Source organism: Protopterus annectens, chromosome 2.part0, assembly GCF_019279795.1.
Source record: "Protopterus annectens isolate FY-2018-M chromosome 2.part0, PAN1.0, whole genome shotgun sequence".
Taxonomy (NCBI): domain Eukaryota; kingdom Metazoa; phylum Chordata; order Ceratodontiformes; family Protopteridae; genus Protopterus; species Protopterus annectens.
Genome location: NC_056728.1, coordinates 625,677,926 through 625,704,658, shown reverse-complemented (window position 1 = coordinate 625,704,658; position 26,733 = coordinate 625,677,926). Strand labels below are relative to the sequence as shown.

General features: G+C 45.2%; 1 protein-coding gene across 1 annotated transcript in view; it reads left to right on the top strand.

Annotated features, from left to right (window-relative positions):
- UBA6 (ubiquitin like modifier activating enzyme 6) overlaps window positions 1-26,733 on the top strand; it is a 2,440,735-nt gene that overhangs the window by 2,120,718 nt on the left and 293,284 nt on the right. The window contains exon 28 of the mRNA XM_044060993.1: window positions 10,734-10,927. Coding sequence (XP_043916928.1) covers window positions 10,734-10,927 — 194 coding nt within the window. The remainder of the gene's footprint in view (window positions 1-10,733; window positions 10,928-26,733) is intronic.

The following is a 26,733-nucleotide window of genomic DNA, read 5'->3' as shown; positions in this document are numbered from 1 at the left end:
TGCAGATCTTTCTGGAGTCTGGGATCAGTGAGGCTCTTCTCTCTCTCTCTTTCATGACTGTCCTGCTGTTACAGACCCCACTTTAGTAGGTGTTTATTATTTGGAATAAATGCTGTGATGAGAGCTATTGGCCAAGCAGTGTGCCTATGTCAGTTGACTGCATTCATTAACCCTGAGGAAGATTTGGTAGTATTTTGAGGATGTTTATTTGATAGAATTGACTTGTTTGGACAAGAACTTTGATCCTTAGTTGATGGTTTCTGCATGGTAGGCAGATCCCTTCCTTAGGAGAAGCAGAAGGGGTGCTCCTTCACTGTTTGAAATATTGCTGCATGGGAAGGAAAAGGAAGTCCTGTAGGCACCCTTTGTGGAAAATCAGGACCTCCCCACATGACTTGCTCTTTGGTCTGGCAGGCCTTTCTTAAGAAGTCTTCTGCATAGCAGTATTCTGGTGCCAGATGTGGTAGAAGGCAGCTTTTCTGAGAGCTTTACATGGAAGCCACGCTTAGAATGTAAGCTGTGATGGGAAAGGGAGACTTCTTGGGATGTTCTTCGTGTTTCACTGTTGCAGTCATCACATTTGGGTTATCCCTGCCAGGGTAGCCCTCAGCCGGCCCGAATACCAGAGGCGTAGTACTTCCACGTCAGTTGCTGTCGCTTCAGTACTGATGTCAGGTCGTCAGTAGTATAAAGTAAGGCAGCCGTCGCCATTACATCAGTCCCTCTTGCCGCAGAGCCTGAAGCAGAAGCAGTTCAATGAGTGCCAGTCCGGTCAGCCTCTGCCTGAGTTTCGTCTTCCGAATTGAAGCTGAAGTCTTCTAAAGCTAAGTACCCCGTTGGGGATCCTTTTTTTCTTGCACTAACCGATGTCAGAAAAAGTTAACAATTGTCTTGCCTGTGGAAAGCAAATACCACACCGAGACTTTCATTCTTACTGAATCATTTGCTTAGGCCCAGACCATGACATTCCCAGCTGTCACTTTTGTGCTTTGTTCAACGCCAGAACTAAATGTCATTGGGCCCTTATTGTAGCTAGATATTTTCGCTTACAGTCCTCTCATTCCGATATGGCTTCGGAAAGCCATCCGACAGCTGATCTTCCAAAGAAACATAAGGATAAAGACAGAGACAGGCCTCACATGTCCAAACCTACCGACAACGCTTCCGTTAAGCTAGTTGTCAGTACTTCGGTCCTCAGTGAGGTGCTTTCACAGCCCCTGATCCCTGCTTCTGTGGATTGTCAGGCTGCTACCTTGACCCTTTCGGAGTCCGGTATGCCACAAAACTCTTCTTCGACTAAGGACCCTGCGGTTGTCTCTCTCTTGGATGGGTCTGGAGCCGCTGAGCAGGCACCGGCTTCAGAGGAAGTACTTCGCACTACTGATTCTCAACACAAACCCACAACTTCTTTCGCATCTACCTTACTTTCCAAAACAGCCGAGTTTCTAAGGCCCAGGATACGAACTACACCCAGGAAACTGACCCACTCCCAGGCACCTGCTTCCTTGCCCCAGTCTCAAATGCTTAAAATGGCAGAAGACCTTATCATGCTTATCAGGGGAAGCCAGGCTGCCCCTTCCAAAAGAAAAAGAGATCTGTCCCCAGTAGTTTTGTCTGAGCAGGAGTCTGATTACTCTGATGCATCCGAATATGAAGACATGCAACCCCTTTCTGCTTATGAGGATTCTGATGCAGAGGATTCCATTCCCTCAGCCTCTCCACCTGAGGACTTTTCCTTTAGGGAAACCCTTCATACCTTATGGGAGCATTTCCAATGGGAATGTCAGGGCTACCCTCAGTCTGAAAAGAGACTCGGAATTCTTAGATCTTCCACAGCATAGACCCCTGGCCATTTCCCCAGTCCTGGATGTTGTGGATGATGTTTTCCTGGAATTCATTTTGACTCCTGACAGCCTACCTCCTGCACCCAGAAAACCTAACGGGTATTAGAGTCTCTGATTCACACAAATTTATTTTCAAAAAACTACTGCTGACCCTTAGGTTATTTCTCAAGGGTCTAAAGGTATTAAAGCAACCTCTGCTAAGAATCCCACCCCCTCAAATAGGGATTCTCGAGCACTAGACAGATGGGATAAAAAAGTATACACCTCTGCTAGTCTTGCTATCAGAGCACTAAATTGCCAGTTCCATATGCTAAACTTTCAGCAACATACCATGAAACTCCTCAAACAAGTAGAGTCTTCCTTTCCTGCTTGTGCAGAATCTAAAGAGTTAGAATTCTGCAAGTCAAGTAACTAAGCACACCTTACATTGTAGTTTTGACGCCCTAGAAGCTTCTTGCAGGGCAGCAGTCACTGGGTCTGTCCTTAGAAGGCATGCATGGCTTAAGGAACAGCCCTTGCCAGACCATGTTAAATCTAAATTGTTGGATGCACCCTTGCACAAAGACAACTTATTTGGCACTAAGGTCTTAAAAAAGATGGAAGAAAAAGCTAAATCTATGCAGACAGTTAAGGATTTCTTACAGGTCCAGCCACCCAGGTTCAGTAGGCATTGCCCCTCCAAGCACTGGTCCTTTACTGCTCCCACCAGGTCAGTTCAGCCCAGACCCTGTGGAGGCAGCCCCCCCCCCCCCAACAGCAGCCACAGGGAATGCAGAGATCAAAACAGTGGAATCCCTCTACTTCAAAAGCAGGGAGTTCTAAGCCACCCCCTCATGATAAGACCTCACAATGACTCTCCTCCACCACCCCCTCCCTCTGCCGACCTTCACTTACCCCTAGGAGGAAAACTCTCCTTTTATACAAGGACCTGGGCCACCATTACCAGCGACTGCTGGGTCCTCAACATAGTGTTAGAATTTAGACTCAAGAATCCAATGCCAAAAGACAAAAAAACAATGTTTATTGCAAAGCTTTCGGGTCACAAACACCCTTCCTCAGTGCTACTATCATGAAAGTAAAAAATACAACATTTAAACAGGAGTTCTTTAAAAACAAATAAAACTCCACAGGTGAAGAAACTTGGTTCAAAAAAGCCAATGCGTATCAAACTGCTAGACTACTCCAACAATTTAGTTTTAATTCAAAATCCCAAACGCAAATAACAAAACATGGGTTTTGTTATGTGCGTTTGGGATTTTGAATTAAAACTAAATTGTTGGAGTAGTCTAGCAGTTTGATACACATTGGCTTTTTTGAACCAAGTTTCTTCACCTGTGGAGTTTTATTTGCTTTGGTATTTGTGTTAGCGTGGACATTTGTTTTTAGTTCTTTAAAAACACATTATTACAGCCAGCCTATCACAGGATAGCAATGATACTCCCCCATATTACAATATACACTTTGTAATGATGCATATGTATATATAAAAAAGTTATATAAAATCATTTAAAAATTCATATATAAATATATATATGCAGGTACCATACACATATATGTAAGCATATACATAAAACTATAAATTTTCTGCCCGTTTTTTTACTAAAATGGACTTCAAGCTACCAGCAGTATTTAAACCAGGTAAAGAATTCAGAGTTATTGATGTAGTATATGTTAGTAATAGGGGTGGTAACATTAACAATATTGTTGAACTTAAGTATGAATGGATAGTTAGGTTACAGGCAGATTCTTTACCTGGTTTAAATTATGCTGTTAGCTTGAAGCCCTTTTGCAGACAAAGGAATATTCAAATTTACCCATATTTAGATGACTGCCTAATTCAGGCAGACAGGAAAAGCTGCATAAGCACCTGGCCTTTGTAAAGTCCCTACTGACCTCCCTAGGGTACATTATCAATAAAAAGAAATCCAAACTAGTACCCACCCAAAGGATTATATTCCTGGGAGCAAGCCTGGACACAGCATCCCAAATGGCATTCTTTACAGCAGAAAAACAAACTTACCTGACAGCCTACTTCTTGCAACTAGCCACCATACCCCAGTTATCTGGAAGGAAAATCCTGCAAGCTCTGGGATTCATGGCATCTTGCATTCTACTCATGCCAGACTGCATATGAGGAAACTTCAGTGGTTCCTAAAAAGCCTTTGGTGTCAACACTGTCAAGACCTGGAAACTCTTATACCCATGATACATTGCCTCAGGAAAGATTTTCTTTGGTGGGCAGCAGCATGCTCCCACAAAAAGGGACTACCTTTCTGACCACCCCTCGCCGCCCACACACCTCAACACAGACGCATCAGACTATGCCTGGGGTGCACACCTGGATGGCAGGTGCATAGAGGGCCAATGGAGCCCACAGCAAATCCATCTGCACATCAACCAAAAAGAGATGTTAGCTGTCCAGCACACATTGACAACTTTCAGGCCCCTTCTCTCCCCAGTCCCAGGGGCTCTCCTGATCAAAACAGACACCACTATGATGTGGTATATCAACAAGCAGGAAAGGACTCACTCCTACCCTGTATGCAGGCTGGTCATGACCATTTGGCACACAGCCTCTGCCATGAAACTACACATGTTAGCACAATTCCTGGTTCTCTAAACACTATGGCATATCACTTAAGCAGAAATCTTCTGGACCCATGCGAGTGGCAGCTAGACAAAAGAGCCTTCACCCTAATAACTCAGAAATGGGGCACTCCGAAGGTCAACCTCTTTGCCTCCCACACCAACCATCAGCTTAGCAAGTTCTGCACCAGGCAGCATCACAACATGGCTTGGAAAGTGGATGCCCTGCCCTTCCCCTAGGTCAGTCTATCAGTCTATGCCTTTCCACCTCTACCTCTCATTACCAGGATACTGCTCAAAATAAGGGAGGAAAAAACAAGGACAATTCTTATTGCTCCAGACTGGCTTTGCCAGCACTGGTGCCCACTGCTGTGCAGCCTGTCTCCACTGCCACCATGGCATCTCACTCGGACCCCAACCCTCCCGACCCAGAAGGAAGGAGAATTCATGAATCCCCAATTACAGATCCTCAATTTGGCAGCTTGGCTTATTCCCTAACCACTGATCAATCTGCCAACCTCATTAAACAGGTACTAGATGTTATACGCGAGGTCAGACGTCGTAGCACTAGAAAGTCTTATGCTGACAAATGGAAAAGGTTCTGCACCGGGATTCAGGCTAAGGGTGCTGATATGGCACAGACCTCCCTCCCTCTCTCTCATCCTGGACTACCTAGCTGACCTGCTACACAGTGGTCTGTCTTTTTCCTCTATTAAAATAAATGCCTCTGCTATCTCTGCTTATTTCCCCACTGAGCAGCCCCTCTTCTCATACCCTGTGATCAAACAATTCCTAAGTGGGGCTAGCAACTTGAGGCCACCCAGAAGAGCACCTACCCCAGCTTGGGACCTTAACTTTGTGTTGGAAAAGCTCACCTTGCCCCCCTTCAAACCAGCATCTTCAGCAGAGTTAAGATTTCTCTCCCGGAAGACAGCTTTTCTTCTGGCCATCACTTCAGCCAGAAGGGTCTCTGAACTACAAGCAATTATGGCTGTGGAGCCCATCATCATCTTTCACGCTGACAGAGTTTCCCTCGGGACTAACCCATCCTTCATGCCCAAAGTGGTGTCAAGTGTGGCTCTCAACCAATCCATTTATTTGCCTATCTTTTTCCCTAACCCAGAGAACAAGGGGGAAAGAATCCTGCACTCTCCAGATGTGCACAGACATCTCAGATTCTACCTAGACAGGATTAAACCATTCAGGAAGTCTGATCAATTGCTGGTTAGCTTTGTTGCAGGGGCAGAGGGCAAAGCCATCTCCAAACAAACAATTTCTAAATGGATAGCACACTGCATCCATTTCTGTTACAAGCAACACGGAAAGCCTCCCCCTAAGGGGGTCAGGACTCATTCCACCAGAGCAGCCTCCATCTCTGCAGCTTTCCTCAGAGGAGTCCCCACCAGGGACATCCTGGAGTCTGCCACCTGAACATCTGTTCACACTTTCGCCAAACATTACCACCTGCCTATCTTTTCCAAATCTAGGGCAGGCTTTGCTACTGCAGTCTTGCAGGGCATCCTAGCCAGCCCCTAGTCTCCTTGACTGCCTCCACCCTTTTCATCTGCTTTGAGAATCAACCCAAATGTGATGACTGCAACAGTGAAACATGAAGAACATAGTACAGTTGTGTACACTTGCCATAAATGTAGATGTTAGAGTGTGTTTGCTGTTGCAGTCCTGGTTTCCCTCCATCTCCCTCTTCTCTCTCTCTCTCTCCTTACAAGGGACTTTTTGCTATTTACTTTCTAATTGTGGGGTTCTTCCACCAGAACATGCCTCCTACTTGGGGGCTCCTGACAGGTTAGGGCAAGAAAAACTGATTTAATAGTGTCAGTTGCCTTGCTTTATACTACTGACGACCTGACATCAGTACTGAAGCAACAGCAACCAAAGCGGAAATACTATGCCTCTGGTATTCGGCTGGCTGAGGGCTTCCCTGGCAGGTATAACCTAAATGTGATGACTGCAACAGTCAATACACTTGAACATCTACATTTATGGTAAGTGTACACAACTGTACTTTACATTCCCGCCTTGTTCTCCCCTTCCTGTTCCACAGAAGAACTTTATCTGATGGGCAGGGAAAGCTTTTCCTTCCTGTTTGGGAAGGAGAACTAGGCTGCTGTTTTTGCTTGGCCTAAGATTGCAGTTTCCACATCCATTGAACCTTGGGAGCTCTCTCTCACCCAACTTCTTTGAACGGGGATGGAGTCAACAAGATGTTCATCTTTCTTCCTCACCCTTCAGGGAAGACTGCATTCCCTCTTACCTGTGGGTGGAGAAGTTGTGTATTGGGGCTTTTGCCCCATGCCATGCATATACTTTCTGCAGGCAATATTACGAGGACTATGGAACGTTGTCTTTTTTGTGTGTGTGTATGCAGCATTATTCTTTAATTGCATCTGTTCCTCCACTTGAAAGATCAGCTTTGTCTGGACATTTGGCCTGGATATGAATCTAGTCTGGGTATGTGAGTTGTTCACCTTCCTTGGAGGTGCATTGGTTTGTGTTACAGGGGAGAGAATTCATTTCTTCTTTGACCTTTTTAGGCCCCTTGATTCCAAGTGTGGTACCGATTAATGGACTTGGCTGAAACTGTTGACCCCAGAGTTAGTCCTCTTTTCTATGGCCTCCTATCCCCTATTTAAGAGGAGTCTTGCACTACTGCAAGCAGCCGGAATATTTGAAGAGCATCCCTTTGATGTTCTTCATAGTCAGAATTGCAGTACTGATCCTTGGGTTTTCCTGCTATGCAGAAGCTCACAACCAGCCCAATTCCCAGATTCTTTGCATAATCCCCAGTCGACAGACATCTAAGAACCACTGTCCAGATGTCAGGGTATAAGAATGGGTGTCTAGTGCCATCTTCACTTTTTTCTAGTCATGTGGTCCAATGCACTATTCCATGTTTCTAGCACTCACACTGCATTGGCTGGCTAGTTTTTCCAGAGTTATTTACAATTTAGCTTCAGGTAAATACCACATTTGGGAAGTTTTCTCCTATTTAATGTTTGAAAAGGTTAATAACTACTTAAATTGTGGAAACTAAATCACACATAAAGATTTCCATTTATATTGTTTGTTTTGCTTAGGGCTTCAGCACATTTTTGGTCATTGTTTGCTAGATTTCATTCTAAAACTTTGAAACATAGAGGTGAAGTCCTTTTAGCCCACACAGTCTTTAGACCCAGTGTCACCTGCCTCATCTAATACCTCTGCGTCATCCAGTTTCCTACCTAACAAATGGAAGGAGAAGAAGCCAAAGGAGGAGGACATCACTGACAACAGAGAGTCTTCCATGTCCACAGTCAGGTCTTCCGCCAAAGATTCAGATGAGGTGCCTTTACAGGCCCCTGCTCTGATGACCACTATGCCTGATCCCTCTGTTGTGACCCCTCTGGAGGCTGCATTGGTGGGAGGCCACATCAAAGTGACAAGTATCACACAGATGTCATTCGGATCTGGAGTCACTTTGCAGGCCTCATCTTCTGACACCAGAGTGTTGGTAACTGAGGGAGAGGATGGTATTCCCTTGGTAGTCATACATGAGGAAATCGCAGCCACCTGTCAGAGTCCTGAGGCTTTGTTTACAAAATCCTAGGCACCCAAATCCAAGAGGACAATTAGCTTTCCCCAGCCCATGCTGCCTCGGCCCTAAGCCTCATCTTCCCATGTTGGTACACAGAACCCTGCTTAAGCTGGCCCAGGAGTTCATGAAGTCCAGAGGCAGGTCCAGCCAGCCAGCCGCAGATGCCTGTCCTAGGATCTTCTCCTGCTGAAGGAATGAGAGGTCTGTCTCCAAAGGAGGACTAAAACTCCTGCGTTAGACATCTGTTCCTTATCTTCAGGCTCTGAGAACACACTGATTCAGATGACGCTCTTTCCTCTGCCCTGAGGACTTATTTGTTGGGAAAAATGCAGAAAATGAAAGAGGCATTCAGTTAGGAGAGCAATGAGTTCATAGGTTCATAGGTTGGTACTAGGCTATTGGCCCTAGGGCCTATACAAGCCTAGCCATAACGATTCCCTGGCTATTTCTTCCCACACTATTTACTTCCTGGACCCCTGTCTAGCAGGGTGACTGACGTGATCCCCGGGGTGAATTTCCTTTCTCCCATCCAATCATCAAGGTTCCTTTTGAAGCGGGCTAAAGAGGCGCCCTGCTTGACATGTATGGGCAGTCTATTCCAGAGTCTGGGGAGTCTCTGGATCAGGAACCTATCCCTCGAGCATGTTTTGTTTATTGTGATGACAAGGTTTAGATCCCTGGAGCGTGTGGCTCTGAGGGATTGGGATTTCTTTAAGTGTAGCATTTCCAACAGCTCTGGGTTTAACATGGCCTTGTATGTTTTCCCAGGCAAAGACCCATTATAGACAGCTTCTGAGCCTGCCAATCTCTCTTAGGACATGTTCCCTTTTGGCTTTGTAGAGATTTGTTACAGTGCTGTTGGGAGAATCATATCTCTTCCCTCTCCTTCTAGGATCCTGTGACTTCTGGTTTCAGGAGAGGGTCTTGCTGCACTTTTAATTATGATGGCAATTTTTTGGCCAGCCTCTTAGGTCCACCCCTTGTACTTGCACTGCAAAGGAAGACTGTGTGTTATGGCCAGTTGAGCAGTGGGTTTTTGAAAGTGTGGCCACACTGGACACAAGCCCTTTTGACTTCTTTGGAAGGATTGCAGCTCTTTCCTTTGCTAACTGAGTTAGCATGTTGGTGGGGATGGGCTTTCTTGGTCCCATCTTTCCTTTGGCAATTCCTGTTTATGGTTGTATTATAACACTTAATGGAACATAGTTTATGGCCATTGGCTCCACTGCTGGTTAAGGGAGGAAGTGGATTTCTGTACTCCTTGGAGGTAGTAGGAACCTCCTCTGAGTCATTTTAGGGTTGTTTCCCATTTTAAAGGAGGGGGACTTGGCTATTAATACCAGGCATGGGCTCTTCTCTCCCTAGTCCCACCCACTCAGGCAGGATCCTGCTTAAAGGAGTTCGGGCAGCACTGGGCAGCCTTCCATATAGGTACAGGTGGGAGTAGTTCTCTGTGGAATGCATTCCTCGGTTAGTGATATCTGTGAGGCTGTGGTTTGGGCTTCACTGTATAGTTTTCCAAGGCACAATGTGTTGGATGTGATCTTAAGGTCTTGGACTGTATCATTCCTTGTAGTATTCTACCTTTATGCCACCTAAAAGGTTTAAACTGGAAGCTCTGTTCTAGTTTTGAAGTGGGGTTGCTGATTGTAATGTGCTTATTATGTGTTGGAGACACGATTGCCAACAAATTCACTTTGAGAATGAAGCCTGAAAGCATGGAGCTTTATCTGCTCCATGTACTACTAGTTAAAGAAAAAAGCGCTAAGTGTTTTGTTGGCTTTCAGAGCTGTAAAGCACTTAGTGATCGCTGTCAGAAAGACAACGTAAGACATTCTGCTATCTTACAGCAAGTCAGGGACACATTATTGGCACAGACAGAAGGCAGAAATAAATATTTTTTCTTTTGCTGTTGTCGTTTGCTTATCAGAACTGCATATTTGACTGCCTGGCATGATACCCGATCTTAACAACTGAAGCAGGGATGCTTAACAATTGTTAAGATCAGGTCTCATTCTGTAGAAGTAGTTAACTAATGTGTCTTTTTTTCCAGATATTGGAGTACAATCACCATGCTCCATGTACTGCATGAAATTATATACTTTATATTAGTACTTCATGAACCATATCCATTCACTTCAGCAAGCCGATTGGTGTTTCCTCTTCTTTGTATAAATCACTGTCTGTGGAGAGACATACAGGAAAGGCCCTGAAGTCTTCTTTGAGTTCCTTTAGATTTGCATTGTCCTTAACACAAGCTTAATCTTGAGGGAAAGGGTGGTGTGGTACATTATGGGAGCTGAAGGAGTTTTACACTACAAAATGCATTTCTTGTGAGCTGTTACCTGCTGGTGAAAAAAAATTCTTTGGCATTAAGATCTTTCAAGTGAGTGAGTTGTCTGTAAATGTCTTGTATCACAGTCAACATTTAGCATATGTAGACTTTCACAGCACCTCATAGATGTAATGGGTCTCTGTTTAAAGCGGCAACTTTTTTGCTTCCTGACTAGGGACCTCCCCCTTCTCGACGTTTTGGACAAAAAAAGTCAAAATTCCCTGACTTATTGTTTTTATTCCTACTACTGCGCTGAATACTTTCTCTGTTGTTACTCATTAAAATATTTATACATTATTTTTGCATTATGCCAGTCATTAAAAGCATTTATACAGCAGTGACATTTCAATGTTTTGCACTGATTTGTCATTGACAGCGTATCTTCAGATGACTGCAGTCACCTTTGAGAAAGATGATGATAGTAATGGTCACATAGACTTTATTACATCTGCTTCCAATTTACGAGCCAGAATGTACAATATTGAGCCAGCTGATCGTCTGAAGACCAAGCGTATAGCTGGCAGGATTATTCCTGCCATAGCAACATCTACTGCTACTGTGTCTGGGTTGGTAAGTCCACCAGATTGTTACTTTGTGTTGACACCATTATTTTCATAAATGTGAACTTTTTTATGTTTGGTTTATGTACCTGGATGTGTACAATGCAGATTTTTTTTTTTTTTTTTTTTATATTCAGATGTGCAGTCTTCTGAAGAACTCCCCTTACATTTGAAGGTGCTTTGGCAGTGAAGTCTTAGCATTTCATAATGAAACTAGTGCCATCTTTTCTGTGTCAGTCTCTGTCTCATTAAAGACGAAACATCAGTAAAAGGGGAGACAGGCTCAGCCATTTTCATTGCTTACCTGTCAGTGGTTGGTTAAACTTCTCAAGTTTTAGGTATCACTTTGTGAATGCAGTTTGATGGTTTGGTGGCTGCACTTTCTTTTATTTACCTGGTTTGTTTTTGCATATTTATTTCACTTCATTAATTTTTTATACTGAGATGCATTTTTTTCCTTCTGGCGTGTCCTACCAAAAATCCTGTTTCACAGTTTTCTTTGGGTAGAAAGAAGGCTAGATTGAACAGATATGTATATTTCTTCCTCTACCTAGTCATAAGGCAGATCATTGTGAATACTGTTAATTAGTCAATTCCACAACACTTTGATGAACAGATGTTGTCAAGGAAGTGTGTCTTTTTGTCAAAGGATGAAGTAAACTGATTGCAACACAATTTTCCTAATTGTGATTATCTTATAGATTGAAGGAACAACACTTCCAGCGAAGGCTTATCAGGGAGGATAATCATTCTCTCACACTATTCCAAACATCATCTGTGGAGGGATTCTTTTGCTTATTGACATTTCTTTGCTAACCAGCAGCTGAAGGAGTAGGCATTAGTGGAATTTTTGTTGATTAATTTTGTAAAGAAAGGCAGCACCAGTGTATTGGGACTGAACTTCTTATGGGGGAAAACATTTCCCAAGTCCATTAAGACTGTTGATAAACATTATCTCACCCTGATTTCCTGTTCATAGTGTTTTGTCTTTCTGTAATTGTCAGCGTTTGGATACCATTTAGATGTTCTTCGTGTTTCAGTCATAACACTTGGGTTAACCTGCCAGGGGTAGCCCTCAGCCGGCCCGAATACCAGAGGCTTAGTATATGTTCATCGTGTTTCACTGTTGCAGTCATTACTCTCGGGTTATCCTGCTGGCAGGCTACCCGCAGTCGGCCAGAATTCCAAAGTCTAGGTCCAACGTTGGTTGCTGTCGCCTCTTCCCTGACGTCAGTGCGCAAGGGGTATAAAAGATGCAGCCGACGCCATTTTTTTTAGTCTTTCTTGCCGGGCGGTGCCCGAAGCAAAAGCAGTTCGCAACTGCCGGTCGGCCGACTCCTGAGATTTTCAAATCCGAATTTCAGAACCGAAGTCTTCATTAAAGCTAAGTACCCCATTGGGGAAACTTTTTTCTTGCTACAGACCGATGTCAGAAAAAGTTAACAATTGTATTTCTTGTGGGAAGCAAATACCTCATAAGGATTTTCACTCTTACTGTATTCCTTGCCTAGGCCCTGATCACAACGTTGCTAGCTGTGGGTTTTGTGCTAGATTTAACCAACACACTATCAAGCGTCGGTTCGATTTTGCATTTCATTACTTTGGCCGAAGATTTAATTATATAATGCTGTTGGACCAGCCGACAACCGGAGTTTACAAAAAACGCAAGGACAAGGAAAAGGATAGGCTTCCGAGGTCCAAAACCGACAACGAAGCCTCTGCTAGGCCAGTCGCCGGTTCTCAGTAAGGCGCTTTCGCAGCCCCTGGCGCCCGCTACCTCAGAGCCACAGGCCGCTTCCGACTCCCACGTGGAGCCGACTGGGCCTCTGGATACTCAAGGTATTGGACACTCAGAAATCATTCCCTCAGATGGGTCCGGAGCCGCTGAGCAGGCATTGGTTTCTGAGGGTGTTTTCAGACCTGCACAACTATATATTTAAGCCATCTTCAGCTTCAAAGACTAAAGCAGCTCTAAAGACAAAGAAACAAGTACAGCATTCTCCTACTCAGACTTCCATGCCTAAAAAACAGATGCTCAAAATGGCCGAAGACCTAATTACCTTGATCAGGGGCTCCCATCCCCCTCCTGATAAGAAGCGTAGGCAAGAGACAGAGTATGATTCTTCTGATCAGGTTTCTATTTCCTCTGATTCCTCTTCTGAACGGGATTACTCCATGCTTTCCTATGAGGATTCTGATGCTGAAGAATCCATTCCTTCAGCGCCTCCTCCTGAGGATTATTCTTTTGGGGAAACACTGCATACCATGTGGGAGCATTTCCACTGGGAGAGCCAAGATTATTCTGAATCTAAGAAAAGGCTCAGAGACTTTCTGCTACTTCCTCAGCACAGACCCCTTGCTATTCCACCTGTTTTAGACATTGTAGATGTATTTTCAGAGAACGGCCTGTCCACTGACTCTTTACCCCCTGCACCTGCTAAGCCAGACAGATACTACAGGGTCCCGGATTCTCATAAATTCCTGTATAAAAACCCCGCTGCTGACCCAGAAACTATATCTCAGGGTCCCAAAGGGGTTAAAGCTTCCACTGCAAAAAACCCTGTCCCCTCTGATAGGGATTCTAGGGCTCTAGGCAGATGGGGGAAAAAAGTCTACACCTCTGCTACCCTGGCTGTAAGGGCTTTAAATTGTTAGTTTCATATGCTTAAATATCAGCAATATTTAATGTCACTGCTTAAACAAAAATTGTTGACAAACACTGAATGTTCAGAGAACAAGGAATTGCAGGATTTATTGCATGCAGCTGAACAAGTGGGAAAGCATACTTTGCAATGTGGTTATGATTCACTGGAGGCCTCTTGCAGGGCCGCTGTTACAGGTTCTGTTATTAGAAGGCATGCTTGGTTAAGGGAACAGAATCTGCCTGATCATGTTAAAGCAAAATTATTAGATGCACCATTACAGCATGATACTTTGGTACTAAAGCAGAAGAGGTTTTGAAAAAAAAATGGAGGATAAAACAAAATCCATGCAGACAGTCAAGGATTTCTTACAGGTACAGCCACCCAGGTGTAGCAGAAACTGGCCGCCTAAAAATTGGTCTTTTCCAGTGTCAGACAGACGACAAAGAGGCAGATACAGGCATCCCAGAGGCAGATCTCAGCCCCAAGGCTCATACAGGCCTAAACAATGGGGTGCTCCTACCTCCAAAGGCAGAGAAGACAAATCACAACCTTACAGGAAACAATCCCAGTGACTTTCCTCTACCAGATCCAAGCACTTATCTTTTGGCAGCCCCCTTAGGGGGAAAACTAGCACTTTTTTCATCAAATTGGCAAATGGTTACCCAAGACAAATGGGTCCTGAACATAGTGTCCCAAGGCTTCAGGTTCCATTTTCACACCCTACCAAGGTCAAAAGGTATGCCAGACCTGCCACACAATCAATGAGCAGAGGCACAAAAACAAATTACAACCCTCATGGACATGAGAGCCATTCAGCAAGTACCATTACAAGAGCAGGGGCAAGGATTTTACTCCAGACTTTTTCTAGTACCCAGAAAGGACAAAACCTGGAGACCAATACTGGACCTGTCAATTTTAAATATGTTTCTGGAAGTTCCAAAATTCAAGATGTTGACTCTACAGCAGCTACTGCCCATGCTGGGCAAGAAAGCTTGGCTCGTAACTTTGGACCTAAAATAGGCATACCTGCATGTCCCAGTCAGACAATCTTGCAGAAGATACCCCAGATTCATAGCTGGCTCAATGCATTACCAATTCTCTGCACTGCCCTTTGGCTTATCTCCTGCGCCCAGGGTCTTCACAAAATGCCTGGCACCAGTAATTGCGTTTTGCAGACAAAAATGAATTCAAATATATCCCTACTTGGACGACTGCCTAATTCAAGCAGAGAACAAAGACATTCTTCTGAAGCATCTGGCATTTGTAAAAAGATTACAAATTGGCCTAGGGTACACAGTAAACGAAAAGAAATCAAAACTAGTGCCCTCTCAAGAGAATAATATTCCTGGGTGCAAGCTTAAATGCAACTGCCCAGATGGCTTATCTTACGCCAGACAAACAAAAGCATCTGACTACTTGCTTCAAGGAATTGGCAACAAAAACCCATTTATCTGCAAGGAAAATCCTGCAGGCCTTGGGTTTCATGGCATCTTGCATTCTACTAATTCCGACTGCATATGAGGAAACTACAGTGGTGCCTAAAAAGTGTTTGGACTCAGCATTGCCACAGCCTGGAGACAGTAATTGCACTCATCCCTGCCTGCAACAGGAGTTTCGATGGTGGGCAGAAGCCTGTCACCACAACAAGGGTCTGCCATTCAGTTTACCCACAGCCAGGCAGACACTGACAATGGATGCATCAGATTATGCCTGGGGGGCCCATATGGCAGGAAAATGTATTCAGGGCACATGGCCTGCAAACCAGATGCATCTTCACATCAATCAAAAAGAGATGCTAGCTGTTCAAAATGCCCTGACAGCTTTCAAGGACCTGCTTCATCCAGGACAGATGTTCATCGTGCATACAGCTGCAGTCATAACAGATGGGTTATCCTGCCATCAGGCGGGTCCTCGGTCGGCCGAATTCCAAAGTCTAGGTCCGGCGTCGGTTGTCGTCGCTTCTTCCCTGACGTCAGTGCGGCAGGGGTATAAAAGAGGCAGCCGACACCATTTTCTTCAGTCTTTCTTGCCGCGCGGTGCCCGAAGCAGAAGCAGTTCGCAAGTGCCGGTCGGCCAGCTCCTGAGATTTACGAAAGTATTTCAGCCGAAGTCTTCTTGAAAGCTAAGTACCCCGTTGGGGAAACTTTTCTTGCCTCAGACCGATGTCAGACAAAGTTAATAATTGCATTTCATGTGGGAAGCAAATGCCGCATAAGGATTTCCACTCTTTATGTATACCTTGCTTAGGCCCAGACCACGACGTCTCGGCCTGCCGTTTTTGTGCTAGATTCAATAAGTGCACTATTAAGCGTCGGGCGGAGTTCGCCCTTCACTTTTTTGGTAAAAAATTTAATTATATTATGTCGTCGGATACTCCGACTCCAGTTTTGAGCAAAAAACGCAAAGATAAGGACCGACATACGAGGTCCGAGCCACCTACTGAAACCACGCTAAGGCCGACTACCGGTTCTCCGGTACTCAGCGAGGCGCCTACGCAGCCCCTGAGTACCGATGACAATGCATTATCAGTGTCTTCAGTACCAGAGGTCGCAGGCTCCTCGGCCCCCATTCCTACTACAGACTCCGACGCCACTCCTGGCGGGGAAACTCAGAATTTAGATAGGCCTGCCATTTCTCAAGGGGTCTTCAGGCCTTCCTCCTTCTCTATTAAAGCATTCACTAAATCTAAAGCAGCCATGAAAACCAAAAAAACAGGTTCCTCAGACCCCCTCTCAAGGCACCATGCCTAAAAAACAGATGCTTAAAATGGCTGAGGATTTGATTACTCTTATCAGGGGTTCTCAACCACCCTCTGACAAAAGGCCCAGACTAGAGGAAGAGACTACCCTTCCTCAGATCAAGCTTCTATTACCTCAGAACTATCTGAGGACCAGGATTATGCCTATTCTCCATTCGAAGACTCTGATGCAGAGGAGTCTATTCCCTCGGTCTCCCCTCCTGAGGACTTCTCTTTTGGGGAAACCCTGCATACACTGAGGGAACACTTTCACTGGGAAGGCCAAGATTACTCAGATTCCAAGAAAAGGCTCAGGGAATTTCTTCTGCTCCCCCAGCATAGGCCTCTGGCTATCCCTCCTGTTTTAGATATATTGGATGATGTGTACACAGAAGCCAGCCTTAATCCAGATTCTTTGCCTCCAGCTCCTGTTAAACCAGACAGGTATTACCGGGTTCCTGATTCTCACCAGTTCCTATATAAAAGCCATACTGCTGACCCAGAAACTATTTCACAGGGTCCCAAGGGAATTAAGGCCTCTACTGCTAAAAACCCATTACCTTCAGAGAGAGATTCCAGAGCTTTAGAAAGGTGGGGGGAAAAGGTGTACACCTCGGCCACTTTAACCATGAGGGCATTAAACTGTCAGTTCCATATGTTAAAGTATCAACAGTTTTTGATATCTCAGCTGAAAAGCAAGATGACACAACCAGACCAACCAGATTTAAAAGAGTTGCAGGATTTGTTACATGGTGCAGAGCAAGTGGGTAAACATACCTTGCAGTGTGGTTTTGATGCTTTAGAGGCCTCATGTAGAGCTGCTGTTACGGGTTCTGTTATACGTAGGCATGCTTGGCTCATTGCAAACCTTACCAGATCATGTCAAAGCTAAATTATTAGATGCACCTCTTCAAAAAGATGTATTGTTTGGTGTTAAAGCTGAGGAGGTGCTAAAGAAAATGGAGGAAAAAGCGAAATCAATGCAAACAGTGAAAGATTTCCTGCAGGTACAGCCTCCACGTTTCAGCAGAAATTGGCCTTCAAAACATTGGTCCTTTCCAGCCACGGACAGACCTCAAAGGGGCAGATACAGGCGCCTAAGGGGTAGAGGGCAACCTCAGGGATCTTTCAGAGCCAGACAGTGGCAAGCACCTACCCCAAGAGGTGGAGAAGATAGATCACAGTCTTTTAGAAAACGGACACAATGACCCCCCCCCCCCCTACACCTGCCAAGCAAAGCTTTAATGGCAGCACCTTTGGGTGGAAAACTGGCATTATTCTCAAAAAATTGGCATATTGTTACAAAAGACAAATGGATTCTGGATATTATAGACAGAGGCTACAGGTTCCACTTTCACACCCTTCCAAAAATGAGAGGCTTGCCATACCTGCCACAACATCAAAGGGCAGAGGCACAAAAACAAGTTTCAGCTCTCATGGACATGAAAGCAATTCAAGAGGTACCTGCAAAAGAACAAGGTCAAGGGTTTTATTCCAGACTATTCCTGGTACCAAGGAAAGACAAAGATTGGAGACCTATCTTAGACCTATCCATCCTAAACACATATCTACAGGTGCCAAAATTCAAGATGCTCACATTACAGCAGCTTCTTCCCATGCTGGGCAAGGAGTCTTGGCTGGTAACATTGGACCTCAAGGAGGCATACCTGCATGTCCCTATCAGACAAGATTGCAGAAGATACCTCAAATTTCTTGCAGGTTCAACCCATTACCAATTCCCTGCATTGCCCTTTGGCTTATCTACTGCGCCCAGAGTGTTTACGAAATGCCTGGCATCAGTAATCTCCTTCTGCAGACTACAAGGGATACAAATCTACCCATATCTGGACGACTGCCTGATCCAAGCGGACAGCAAGGACACACTACTGCAGCACCTGGCGTTTGTAATAAAACTGTTGAACTTCCTGGGATACACAGTCAACAAAAAGAAATCAAAACTAATACCCTCTCAACAAATAATTTTCTTGGGTGCCAGCTTGGATACAACCACCCAGATGGCCTACCTCACGCCAGAAAAGCAAGGGCAACTGTCTCAATACTTCAAAAAAATGGCAACTTACACCAGGCTAACTGCAAGGAAAATCCTGCAGGCTCTGGGATTCATGGCATCTTGCATCCTACTAATCCCATGTGCAAAGCTGCATATGAGGAAACTTCAATGGTACCTGAAAAACTTATGGTCTCAACACAGCCACAGCTTGGAAGCAATTATACCACTCATTCCATGCCTTCAAAAGGAATTTTTGTGGTGGACTCAAGCTTGCCAAAGAAACACAGGTCTTCCATTCTGTGTACCTCAAGCAACTCAAATCATCACTACAGACGCCTCAGACTACGCCTGGGGAGCACACATGACAGATCAGTGCATTCAGGGAAAATGGACCCGAAAAGAGAAGCACCTTCACATCAACCAAAAGGAAATGCTAGCCGTACAAAAGGCTATTTTGACCTTCAAAGACCTACTACATCCAGGCCAGCTATTGATAAGGACAGACAACACCACAGTGATGTGGTACATAACCAAACAGGGGGGAACTCATTCATACCCCTGTGCAGGCAAGCCATGACCCTATGGAACACAGCACTGGAACTGCAAATTCAACTACAGGCACAATTCCTGCCAGGGAAGGAAAACACACTGGCAGACAACCTAAGCAGAAATATGACAGATCCACACGAATGGAAGTTGCATCCTCAAGTTTTCACAAAGATAACTCAGGCATGGGGACAGCCAGACATAGATCTCTTTGCTACCCACAGAAATTGCCAGTTGAAAAAATTTTGTTCAAGGACCTACCATCCACAGGCCTGGAAAGTGGACGCACTTTCCTTCAATTGGGCAACATTGACAGTCTATGCCTTCCCACCTCTTCCTCTGCTGCCCAAAGTTCTATTAAAAGCCAGAGCAGAGAGGCCAAAAATGATTCTCATTGCTCCAGACTGGCCAAGACAACACTGGTATCCGCTCCTGAAGAGCCTGACACATTCCCCACCATGGATCCTACCTCTAGTCCCTCTTCTGCTGTCCCAGCACAACTACAAAACCATTCACAGCAATCTCAAAACTCTAAATCTAGCCACATGGAGAATTTCTTGATTTCTCAACAGTTTCTCCTCTCCAAGGAGGTGCAGGATGTCATCTTGGAGGCCAGAAGACCTTCTACTAGAAAGGCCTACTCCACCAAATGGAAACGATTTTGTGCCTGGAATCAAGAAAAGGGACAGAATCCTTGGGTAATAAATATACCTCAAATTTTACAGTACCTAGCTGAGATGTTAAACAATGGACTTTCCTTCTCCTCCATCAAGATCCACACTTCAGCCATTTCTGCACATTACAACACAGATCCTCCTTTATTCTCTCACCCTCTCTTAAGGCAGTTCCTCAGAGGGGCAAAGAATATAAAACCCCCAAGGAAACCACCAGTCCCTGCTTGGGACCTCAACTTCGTATTGGAAAAGCTGACCCTTCCTCCTTTCGAGCCAGCTTCTTCATCAGAGTTACAGTACTTGTCATGGAAAACAGCTTTTCTTCTGGCTATCACCTCAGCACGCAGGGTTTTGGAGCTACAGGCCCTCATGGCTGTGCAACCATTCATCATTTTCCATCAGGACAGAGTTTCCTTACGAACCAACCCTACCTTTATGCCAAAGGTAGTATCCAGTGTAGCTTTGAATCAGACTATCCACTTACCTACCTTTTATCCTAATCCACAAAACAAAGGGGAAAGACTACTACATTCCTTGGACATTCACAGACAACTTCGTTACTATTTGGACAGAACAAAGCCATTCAGGAAATCTGAGCAACTCTTTGTGTCCTATGCTGCAGGTGCTCAGGGAAAGGCTATTTCCAAACAATTTCAAAATGGATAGCCCACTGCATACGCTTTTGTTACTCATTTCATGGAAAAACTGTGCTTGCATGCATCAGATCCCACTCCACCAGAGCCACAGCTACCTCTGCAGCCTTCCTCAGGGGGGTCCCTACCAAGGACATTTTGGAAGCAGCCACCTGGAGTTCAGTGCACACTTTCTCCAAGCACCATCACCTCCCACTATACTCAAAATCTAGAGCGTGCTTTGCCACAGCAGTCCTGCAGGGCATCCTAGCCCCTCCTAGTTCCACTTAGTGCCTACCACCCTTACTTAGCTTTGGGATTGTACCCATCAGCTGTATGCACGATGAACATAGTACAGTTTTGTACCTACCATAAATGTAGATGTTCGAGTGCTCATACAGCTGCAGTCCAGGTTTCCCTCCCTCCATCCCCTCTTAGGACAGGCCTTATGACAAACACTTTTCATATAATCTTTTTGGGGTATTCTTTTATGGTGTATTTGCTTGCAACTACTGTTTTTGATTTATCAACATTGCATCTTTGCATAACATTATGTTTGCCTTCCTTCTGGGGGCACCTGACATCTGGGGCAAGAAAAACTGAAGAAAATGGCGTCGGCTGCCTCTTTTATACCCCTGCCGCACTGACATCCGGGAAGAAGCGACGACAACCGATGCCGGACCTAGACTTTGGAATTCGTCCGACCGAGGACCCGCCTGACGGCAGGATAACCCATCTGTTATGACTGCAGCTGTATGAGCACTCGAACATCTACATTTATGGTAAGTACAAAACTGTACTTTACTGATAAAGACAGACAACACTACGGTCATGTGGTACATAAACAAACAGGGAGGTACACATTCCTACCCCCTCTGCAGACAAGCAATGACCTTATGGGACACAGCATTGGCTTTTCAAATTCACTTGCAAGCACAATTCCTGCCAGGAAAAACAAATACTCTGGCAGATGAACTAAGCAGAAACCTCATGGATCCCCACGAATGGAAACTGGTTCCACAAGTCTTCAGCATGATAATAAGGAAATGGGGATGCCCAGACATAGATCTATTTTCCTCCCCTCACAACTGCCAATTGCAGAGATTTTGCACAAGGATTTATCACAAGCAAGCATGGCAAGTGGACGCCCTATCCTTCAGCTGGAAAAATCTAACGGTATATGCTTTTCCCCCGCTGCCTCTCCTTCCCAGGGTACTCCTAAAGGTCAGACAAGAGACGCCAAAAATGATACTGATTGCACCAGACTGGCCATGCCAGCACTGGTACCCAATCCTGAAGAGCTTGTTTCCAGGTCCAGCATGGATATTGCCTCATACTCATGACCCAACAAAACAATCAGATCCTGCACAGCTAACTCAGGACCTTAAATCTGGCAGCATGGTGGATAATGTAGCCTTTCAGAACAATCCTCTTTCAAAAGCTGTTATGGATGTTATCTTGGAGGCCAGGAGGCCCAGCACCAGAAAATCTTATGCAGAAAAATGGAAGAGATTCTGTGCTTGGAACCAGGAACAAGACATTGACATGTGTGTACCAAATATCCCTCAGATTTTACAATACCTAACTGAGATGCTGAACAAAGGCCTTTCCTTCTCATCAATTAAGATTCATGCCTCTGCCATTTCAGCCCATTACAATACGGAACCACCTATTTTTTCTCATCCTTTAATAAGGCAGTACCTCAGAGGGGCCAAAAACATTAAGCCTCCAAGTAGAGCACCAATTCCAGCCTGGGACCTCAGTTATGTTTTGGAAAAACTCTCACTGCCTCCTTTCGAGCCAGCATCAAGAGCAGATATAAAATTCTTATCCTGGAAAACAGCTCTGCGCCTAGCAATAACCTCTGCAAGGCGAGTCTCGGAGTTACAAGCACTCATGGCTGTGGAACCTTTCATCATTTTTCATCCAGACAGGGTTTCTCTGAGGACAAACCCTACATTTATGCCTAAGGTGGTGTCCAGTATGGCCCTTAACCAAACCATTCACTTGCCAACCTTTTATCCTAATCCACAGAACAAGGGTGAGAAAATTCTGCAGTCTTTGGACATACACAGGCAGTTACGTTTCTACTTGGACAGAACTAAAGCTTTCAGAAAGACTGAGCAACTTTTAGTTTCATATGCTGCAGGATCACAAGGAAAGGCTATCTCAAAACAGACTATTTCTAAATGGATAGGCCATTGCATCCGTTTCTGCTATTTTCAACATGGCAAATCAGTGCCTAAGGGCATTAGGCCTCATTCCGCCAGAGCAGCAGCCACTTCAGCAGCCTTCCTCAAGAGGAGTACCAACCAAAGATATCTTAGAGGCTGCAACTTGTAGTTCAGTACACACCTTCTCAAAGCACTACCACTTACCTCTATACTCTAAGTCCGGAGCCGGCTTTGCCACTGAAGTTCTGCAGGGCCTCATAGCCTCTCCTAATCCTATTTATCCCAGCCACCCTACCTCAGCTTTGGGATTCAACCCAAGAGTAATGACTGCAACAGTGAAACACGATGAACATAGTACAGTTGTGTACCTACCATAAATGTAGATGTTCGAGTGTATTCACTGTTGCAGTCCAGGTTACCCTCCCTCCATCCCTATTTTCCTTGCTGGGACTTATCTGCACTTCTCTATCCTATACAACCTTTTTGGTGTATTTGCTTGTAGATGAAGAAAATGTTATTTTTGTGCATGCATTTTTATTGGCATATTTTTCAGCCTACCAGTTTGGGGGCACCTGACATCTGGGGCAAGAAAAACTGAAGAAAATGGCACCGGCTGCATCTTTTATACCCCTGGCACAGTGACGTCAGGGAAGAGGCGACAGCAACCTACGCCGGACCTAGACTTTGGAATTCTGGCCGACTGCGGGTAGTCTGCCAGCAGGATAACCCAAGAGTAATGACTGCAACAGTGAATACACTCTAACATCTACATTTATGGTAGGTACACAACTGTACTTTCTGCATCTGTGGTTGTCGTTCCAGGACTGACGTCAGGTCATCAGTGGTATAAAATCCGGCAGCCGACGCCATTACATCAGTCTTTCTTGCCGAGGAGCTCGAAGCAGAAGCAGTTTGCACGAGTGCCGGTCGGCCACTACTGGAGTTTCGTCTCGGAATTGAAGGTGAAGTCTTCTAAAGCTAAGTACCCCATTGGGGATCCTTTTTTCTTGCTCTAACCCTTGTCAGAAAAAGTTAACAATTGTCTCGCCTTTGGAAAGCAAATACCACACCGAGACTTCTATTCTTACTGCGTCACCTGTTTAGGCCCAGACCACGATGTCCGTCGCTGTCACTTTTGTGCTTTGTTCAACGCCAGAACTCTACATTGTCGGGCTCTTATAGTAGCTAAATATTTTTGCTCTCTATTTCCGTATTCTGAAATGGCTTCGGTAAGCCATCCAACTACCGATCTTCTGAAAAAACGTAAGGATAAAGACAGAGAAAGACTGCACAGGTCCAAAACTGCCGACGACGCTTCCGTTAAGCTAGTCACCAGTTTGCCGGTCCTCAGTGAGGCACTTTCGCAGCCCCTGATGCCTGCTTCTGTGGATTCGAAGGCCGCTACTGAGACCTGTTTGGAGTCCGGTATGCCCGAGACTCTTCTTTGACTAAGGATGCTGTGGATGTCTCTACTTTGGATGGGTCCAGAGCCATTGAGCAGGCACCAGCTTCCGAGGAAGTTCTTCGCACTATCGACACTCTACACAAACCAATGACCTTTTTCACATCTTCACTTCTTTCTAAAACTCCTGAGTTTTTAAGGCCCAGGGTATGAACTACGCATAACAAAACGATGACCGAAGCTCAGGCACCTGTTTCCATGCCTCAGTCTCAAATGCCAAAAATGGCAGAAGACTTTATCATGCTTATTAGGGGAAGCCAGCCTACCTCTTCCAAAAGAAAGAGACTTGTCCCCAGCAGTTTTATCTGACTAGGAGTCCGATGACTCTGAGGATGTCCTTCATGGATGCATCTGCAGTCATAACAAGTGGGTTGTCCTGTCGTCAGGCAGCCCTGCAGTCGGCCGGATTCCAAAGTCCGGGTCCGGCTTCGGCTGATGTCGCACTCCACCCGACGTCATCTCTGTTGGTCTTCGGGTATAAAAGCATCAGCCGACGCCATTTTCCTCAGTCTTTCTTGCCGCGTGGCTCAAGCAGAAGCTGTTCGCAAGTGCCGGTCGGTCGGATCCAGAGATTACTTCACCGAATACTACCAAGACTTCTAAAGCTAAGTACCCGCTGGGGACTCTTTCTTGCCTCAGCCGATGTCAGAAAAGTTAACAATTGTTTAACCTGTGGGAAACAAATACCTCATAAAGATTTCCACTCTTACTGTCTGCCTTGTTTAGGCCCAGCCCACGACGTAGCAGCCTGTTCGCCTGTGCCTCTTTCAACCGACAACGCTTAGGCGTCGGTCGGAGTTTGCAGAACAGTTTTTCGGTTCTGATTTTGCGTACATTATGCCGCCGGATCCTCCGACTACCCAGTCTACCAAAAACGCAAAGATAAAGACCGACACTCGCGTCCGCGGTTTCGGCCGAAACCACGGTAAAGCAAATCATGAGTGTCTCGGTTTCGGCGAAACCGAGAAAACTGATCAAAGTACAGCTGAACCTATTCTTACAACTGAGGCCCCTGCTACAACTCTTGAATCGACCTCAGAAATTTTACCCACTACGGTGGTTGACTTATCAGACACCATCCCTTGGATGTCTCTACCCCAGCACGTGGTGCTGCTAGGCCTCCAGCAGCCATGTCCATTAAGGCCTTCGCCAGGGCTAAAGCAGCCAAGACTACTAAAACAGTGCCTGTTAAACCCCCACATCCAGGCCCTCTTCTAGTTCTCAAATGCTTTCTTTGGCAGAAGATTTAATTTCTTTAATTAGAGGATCTCAATCTCACCCAGACAGGGCCTCTCAGCCCCCAGAGAAGAGACCTAGGGCAGAGCCCCCTGAGCCAGTGTCTTCTGATGATTCTGCTGATGAATCAGACATAACTGACCAGCCAGAGGCTCCCTTCTCCAATTTTGAAGATTCTGATGCTGAAGAATCCATTCCAGCTGCTTCCCCACCAGAAGAATTCTCCTTTGGGGAAACGTTGCATGCCATGCGAGAACAGTTCCAATGGCAGCAACAGGATTTTTCAGACTCCAGAAAAAGACTTAGGACCTTTCTGCACCTACCACAGCACAGGCCCTTAGCTATACCTCCTGTTCTCTCTGTGGTGGATGATGCTTTCAATGATGTTTGCTCCGCTCCAGATTCTTTACCCCCAGCCCCTGCCAAACCAGACAGATTTTACAGGGTGCCAGATACTCATCACCACAATACCAAGAGTTTATGCTTGATCAGTTAACTAAAAAACTAACCACTGATGAATCTCTTGATAAGAAATATGTATTAGAGATGGTAAATAACATACAACAGGTTAGCAACCATTCCTTAAAATGTGGCTATGATGCACTGGAGGCTTCATTTAGATCAGCCATGACAGGCACAGTGATAAGAAGGCATGCATGGCTAAAGGAACAAGCTTTACCGGATCATGTTAAAGCTAAGTTGCTAGATGCTCCTATGGACAAGACAAGTTTGTTTGGTACACCTGCCCAGCAGGTTATGAAGAAAATGGAAGAAAAGGCAAAATCTGTTCAAACTGTTAAAGATTTCTTGCAGGTTCAACCCCAAGGTTTAGCAGGAACTGGCCTGCCAAAATTGGTCCTTTCCTGACTCCACAAAATTTCAAAGGGGCAGGAATAGACGCTCCAGAGGCAGAAACCAATCCAGAGGAGGTGCCTACAGAGGACGACAGTGGCAAGGTAACAACAGAGGCACAGACACAGCCACTGCCACTACATCAGCACAACCACAGTGACTTAATCCTAAATCCGCCTACCAGGGAACAAATAGCAGCTCCTCTAGGCGGAAAGTTAACCTTATTTTCAAAGAACTGGCACTACATAACAAAAGACAAGTGGATTTTACAAACCATAGATCAAGGTTACCGGTTTCACTTCCACACTTTACCAGTCAAAAGAGGAATGCCAAATCTACCTCCAAATCAAAAACAGAGGCTCTACGCCAGATAATGGAGTTAGCAAACATGAGAGCTGTGGAAAGAGTGCCAACAGCAGAACAAGGAAAGGGGTTCTATTCCAGACTATTCCTAGTTCCAAGAAAGGAAAAAGTTGGAGACCAATTCTCGACCTGTCCACCTTAAATACATACATCATTGTCCCAAAATTCAAAATGCTGACCCTACAGCAACTTCTTCCCATGCTGGGCAAGGAGTCTTGGCTGGTAACTCTAGATCTCAAGGAGGCATACCTGCACGTCCCCATTCGACCAATCTGCAGAAGATACCTCAGATTTCTTGCAGGATCAGAGCACTATCAATTCTCAGCATTGCCCTTTGGCTTATCTACTGCCCAGAGTATTCACAAAATGCCTGGCATCAGTAATCGCCATTGCAGACTACAGGGAATTCAAATTTACCCATACCTGGACGACTGCCTGCTACAAGGGGACAACAAAAGCAAGCTGACAACAGATTTACAAAGGG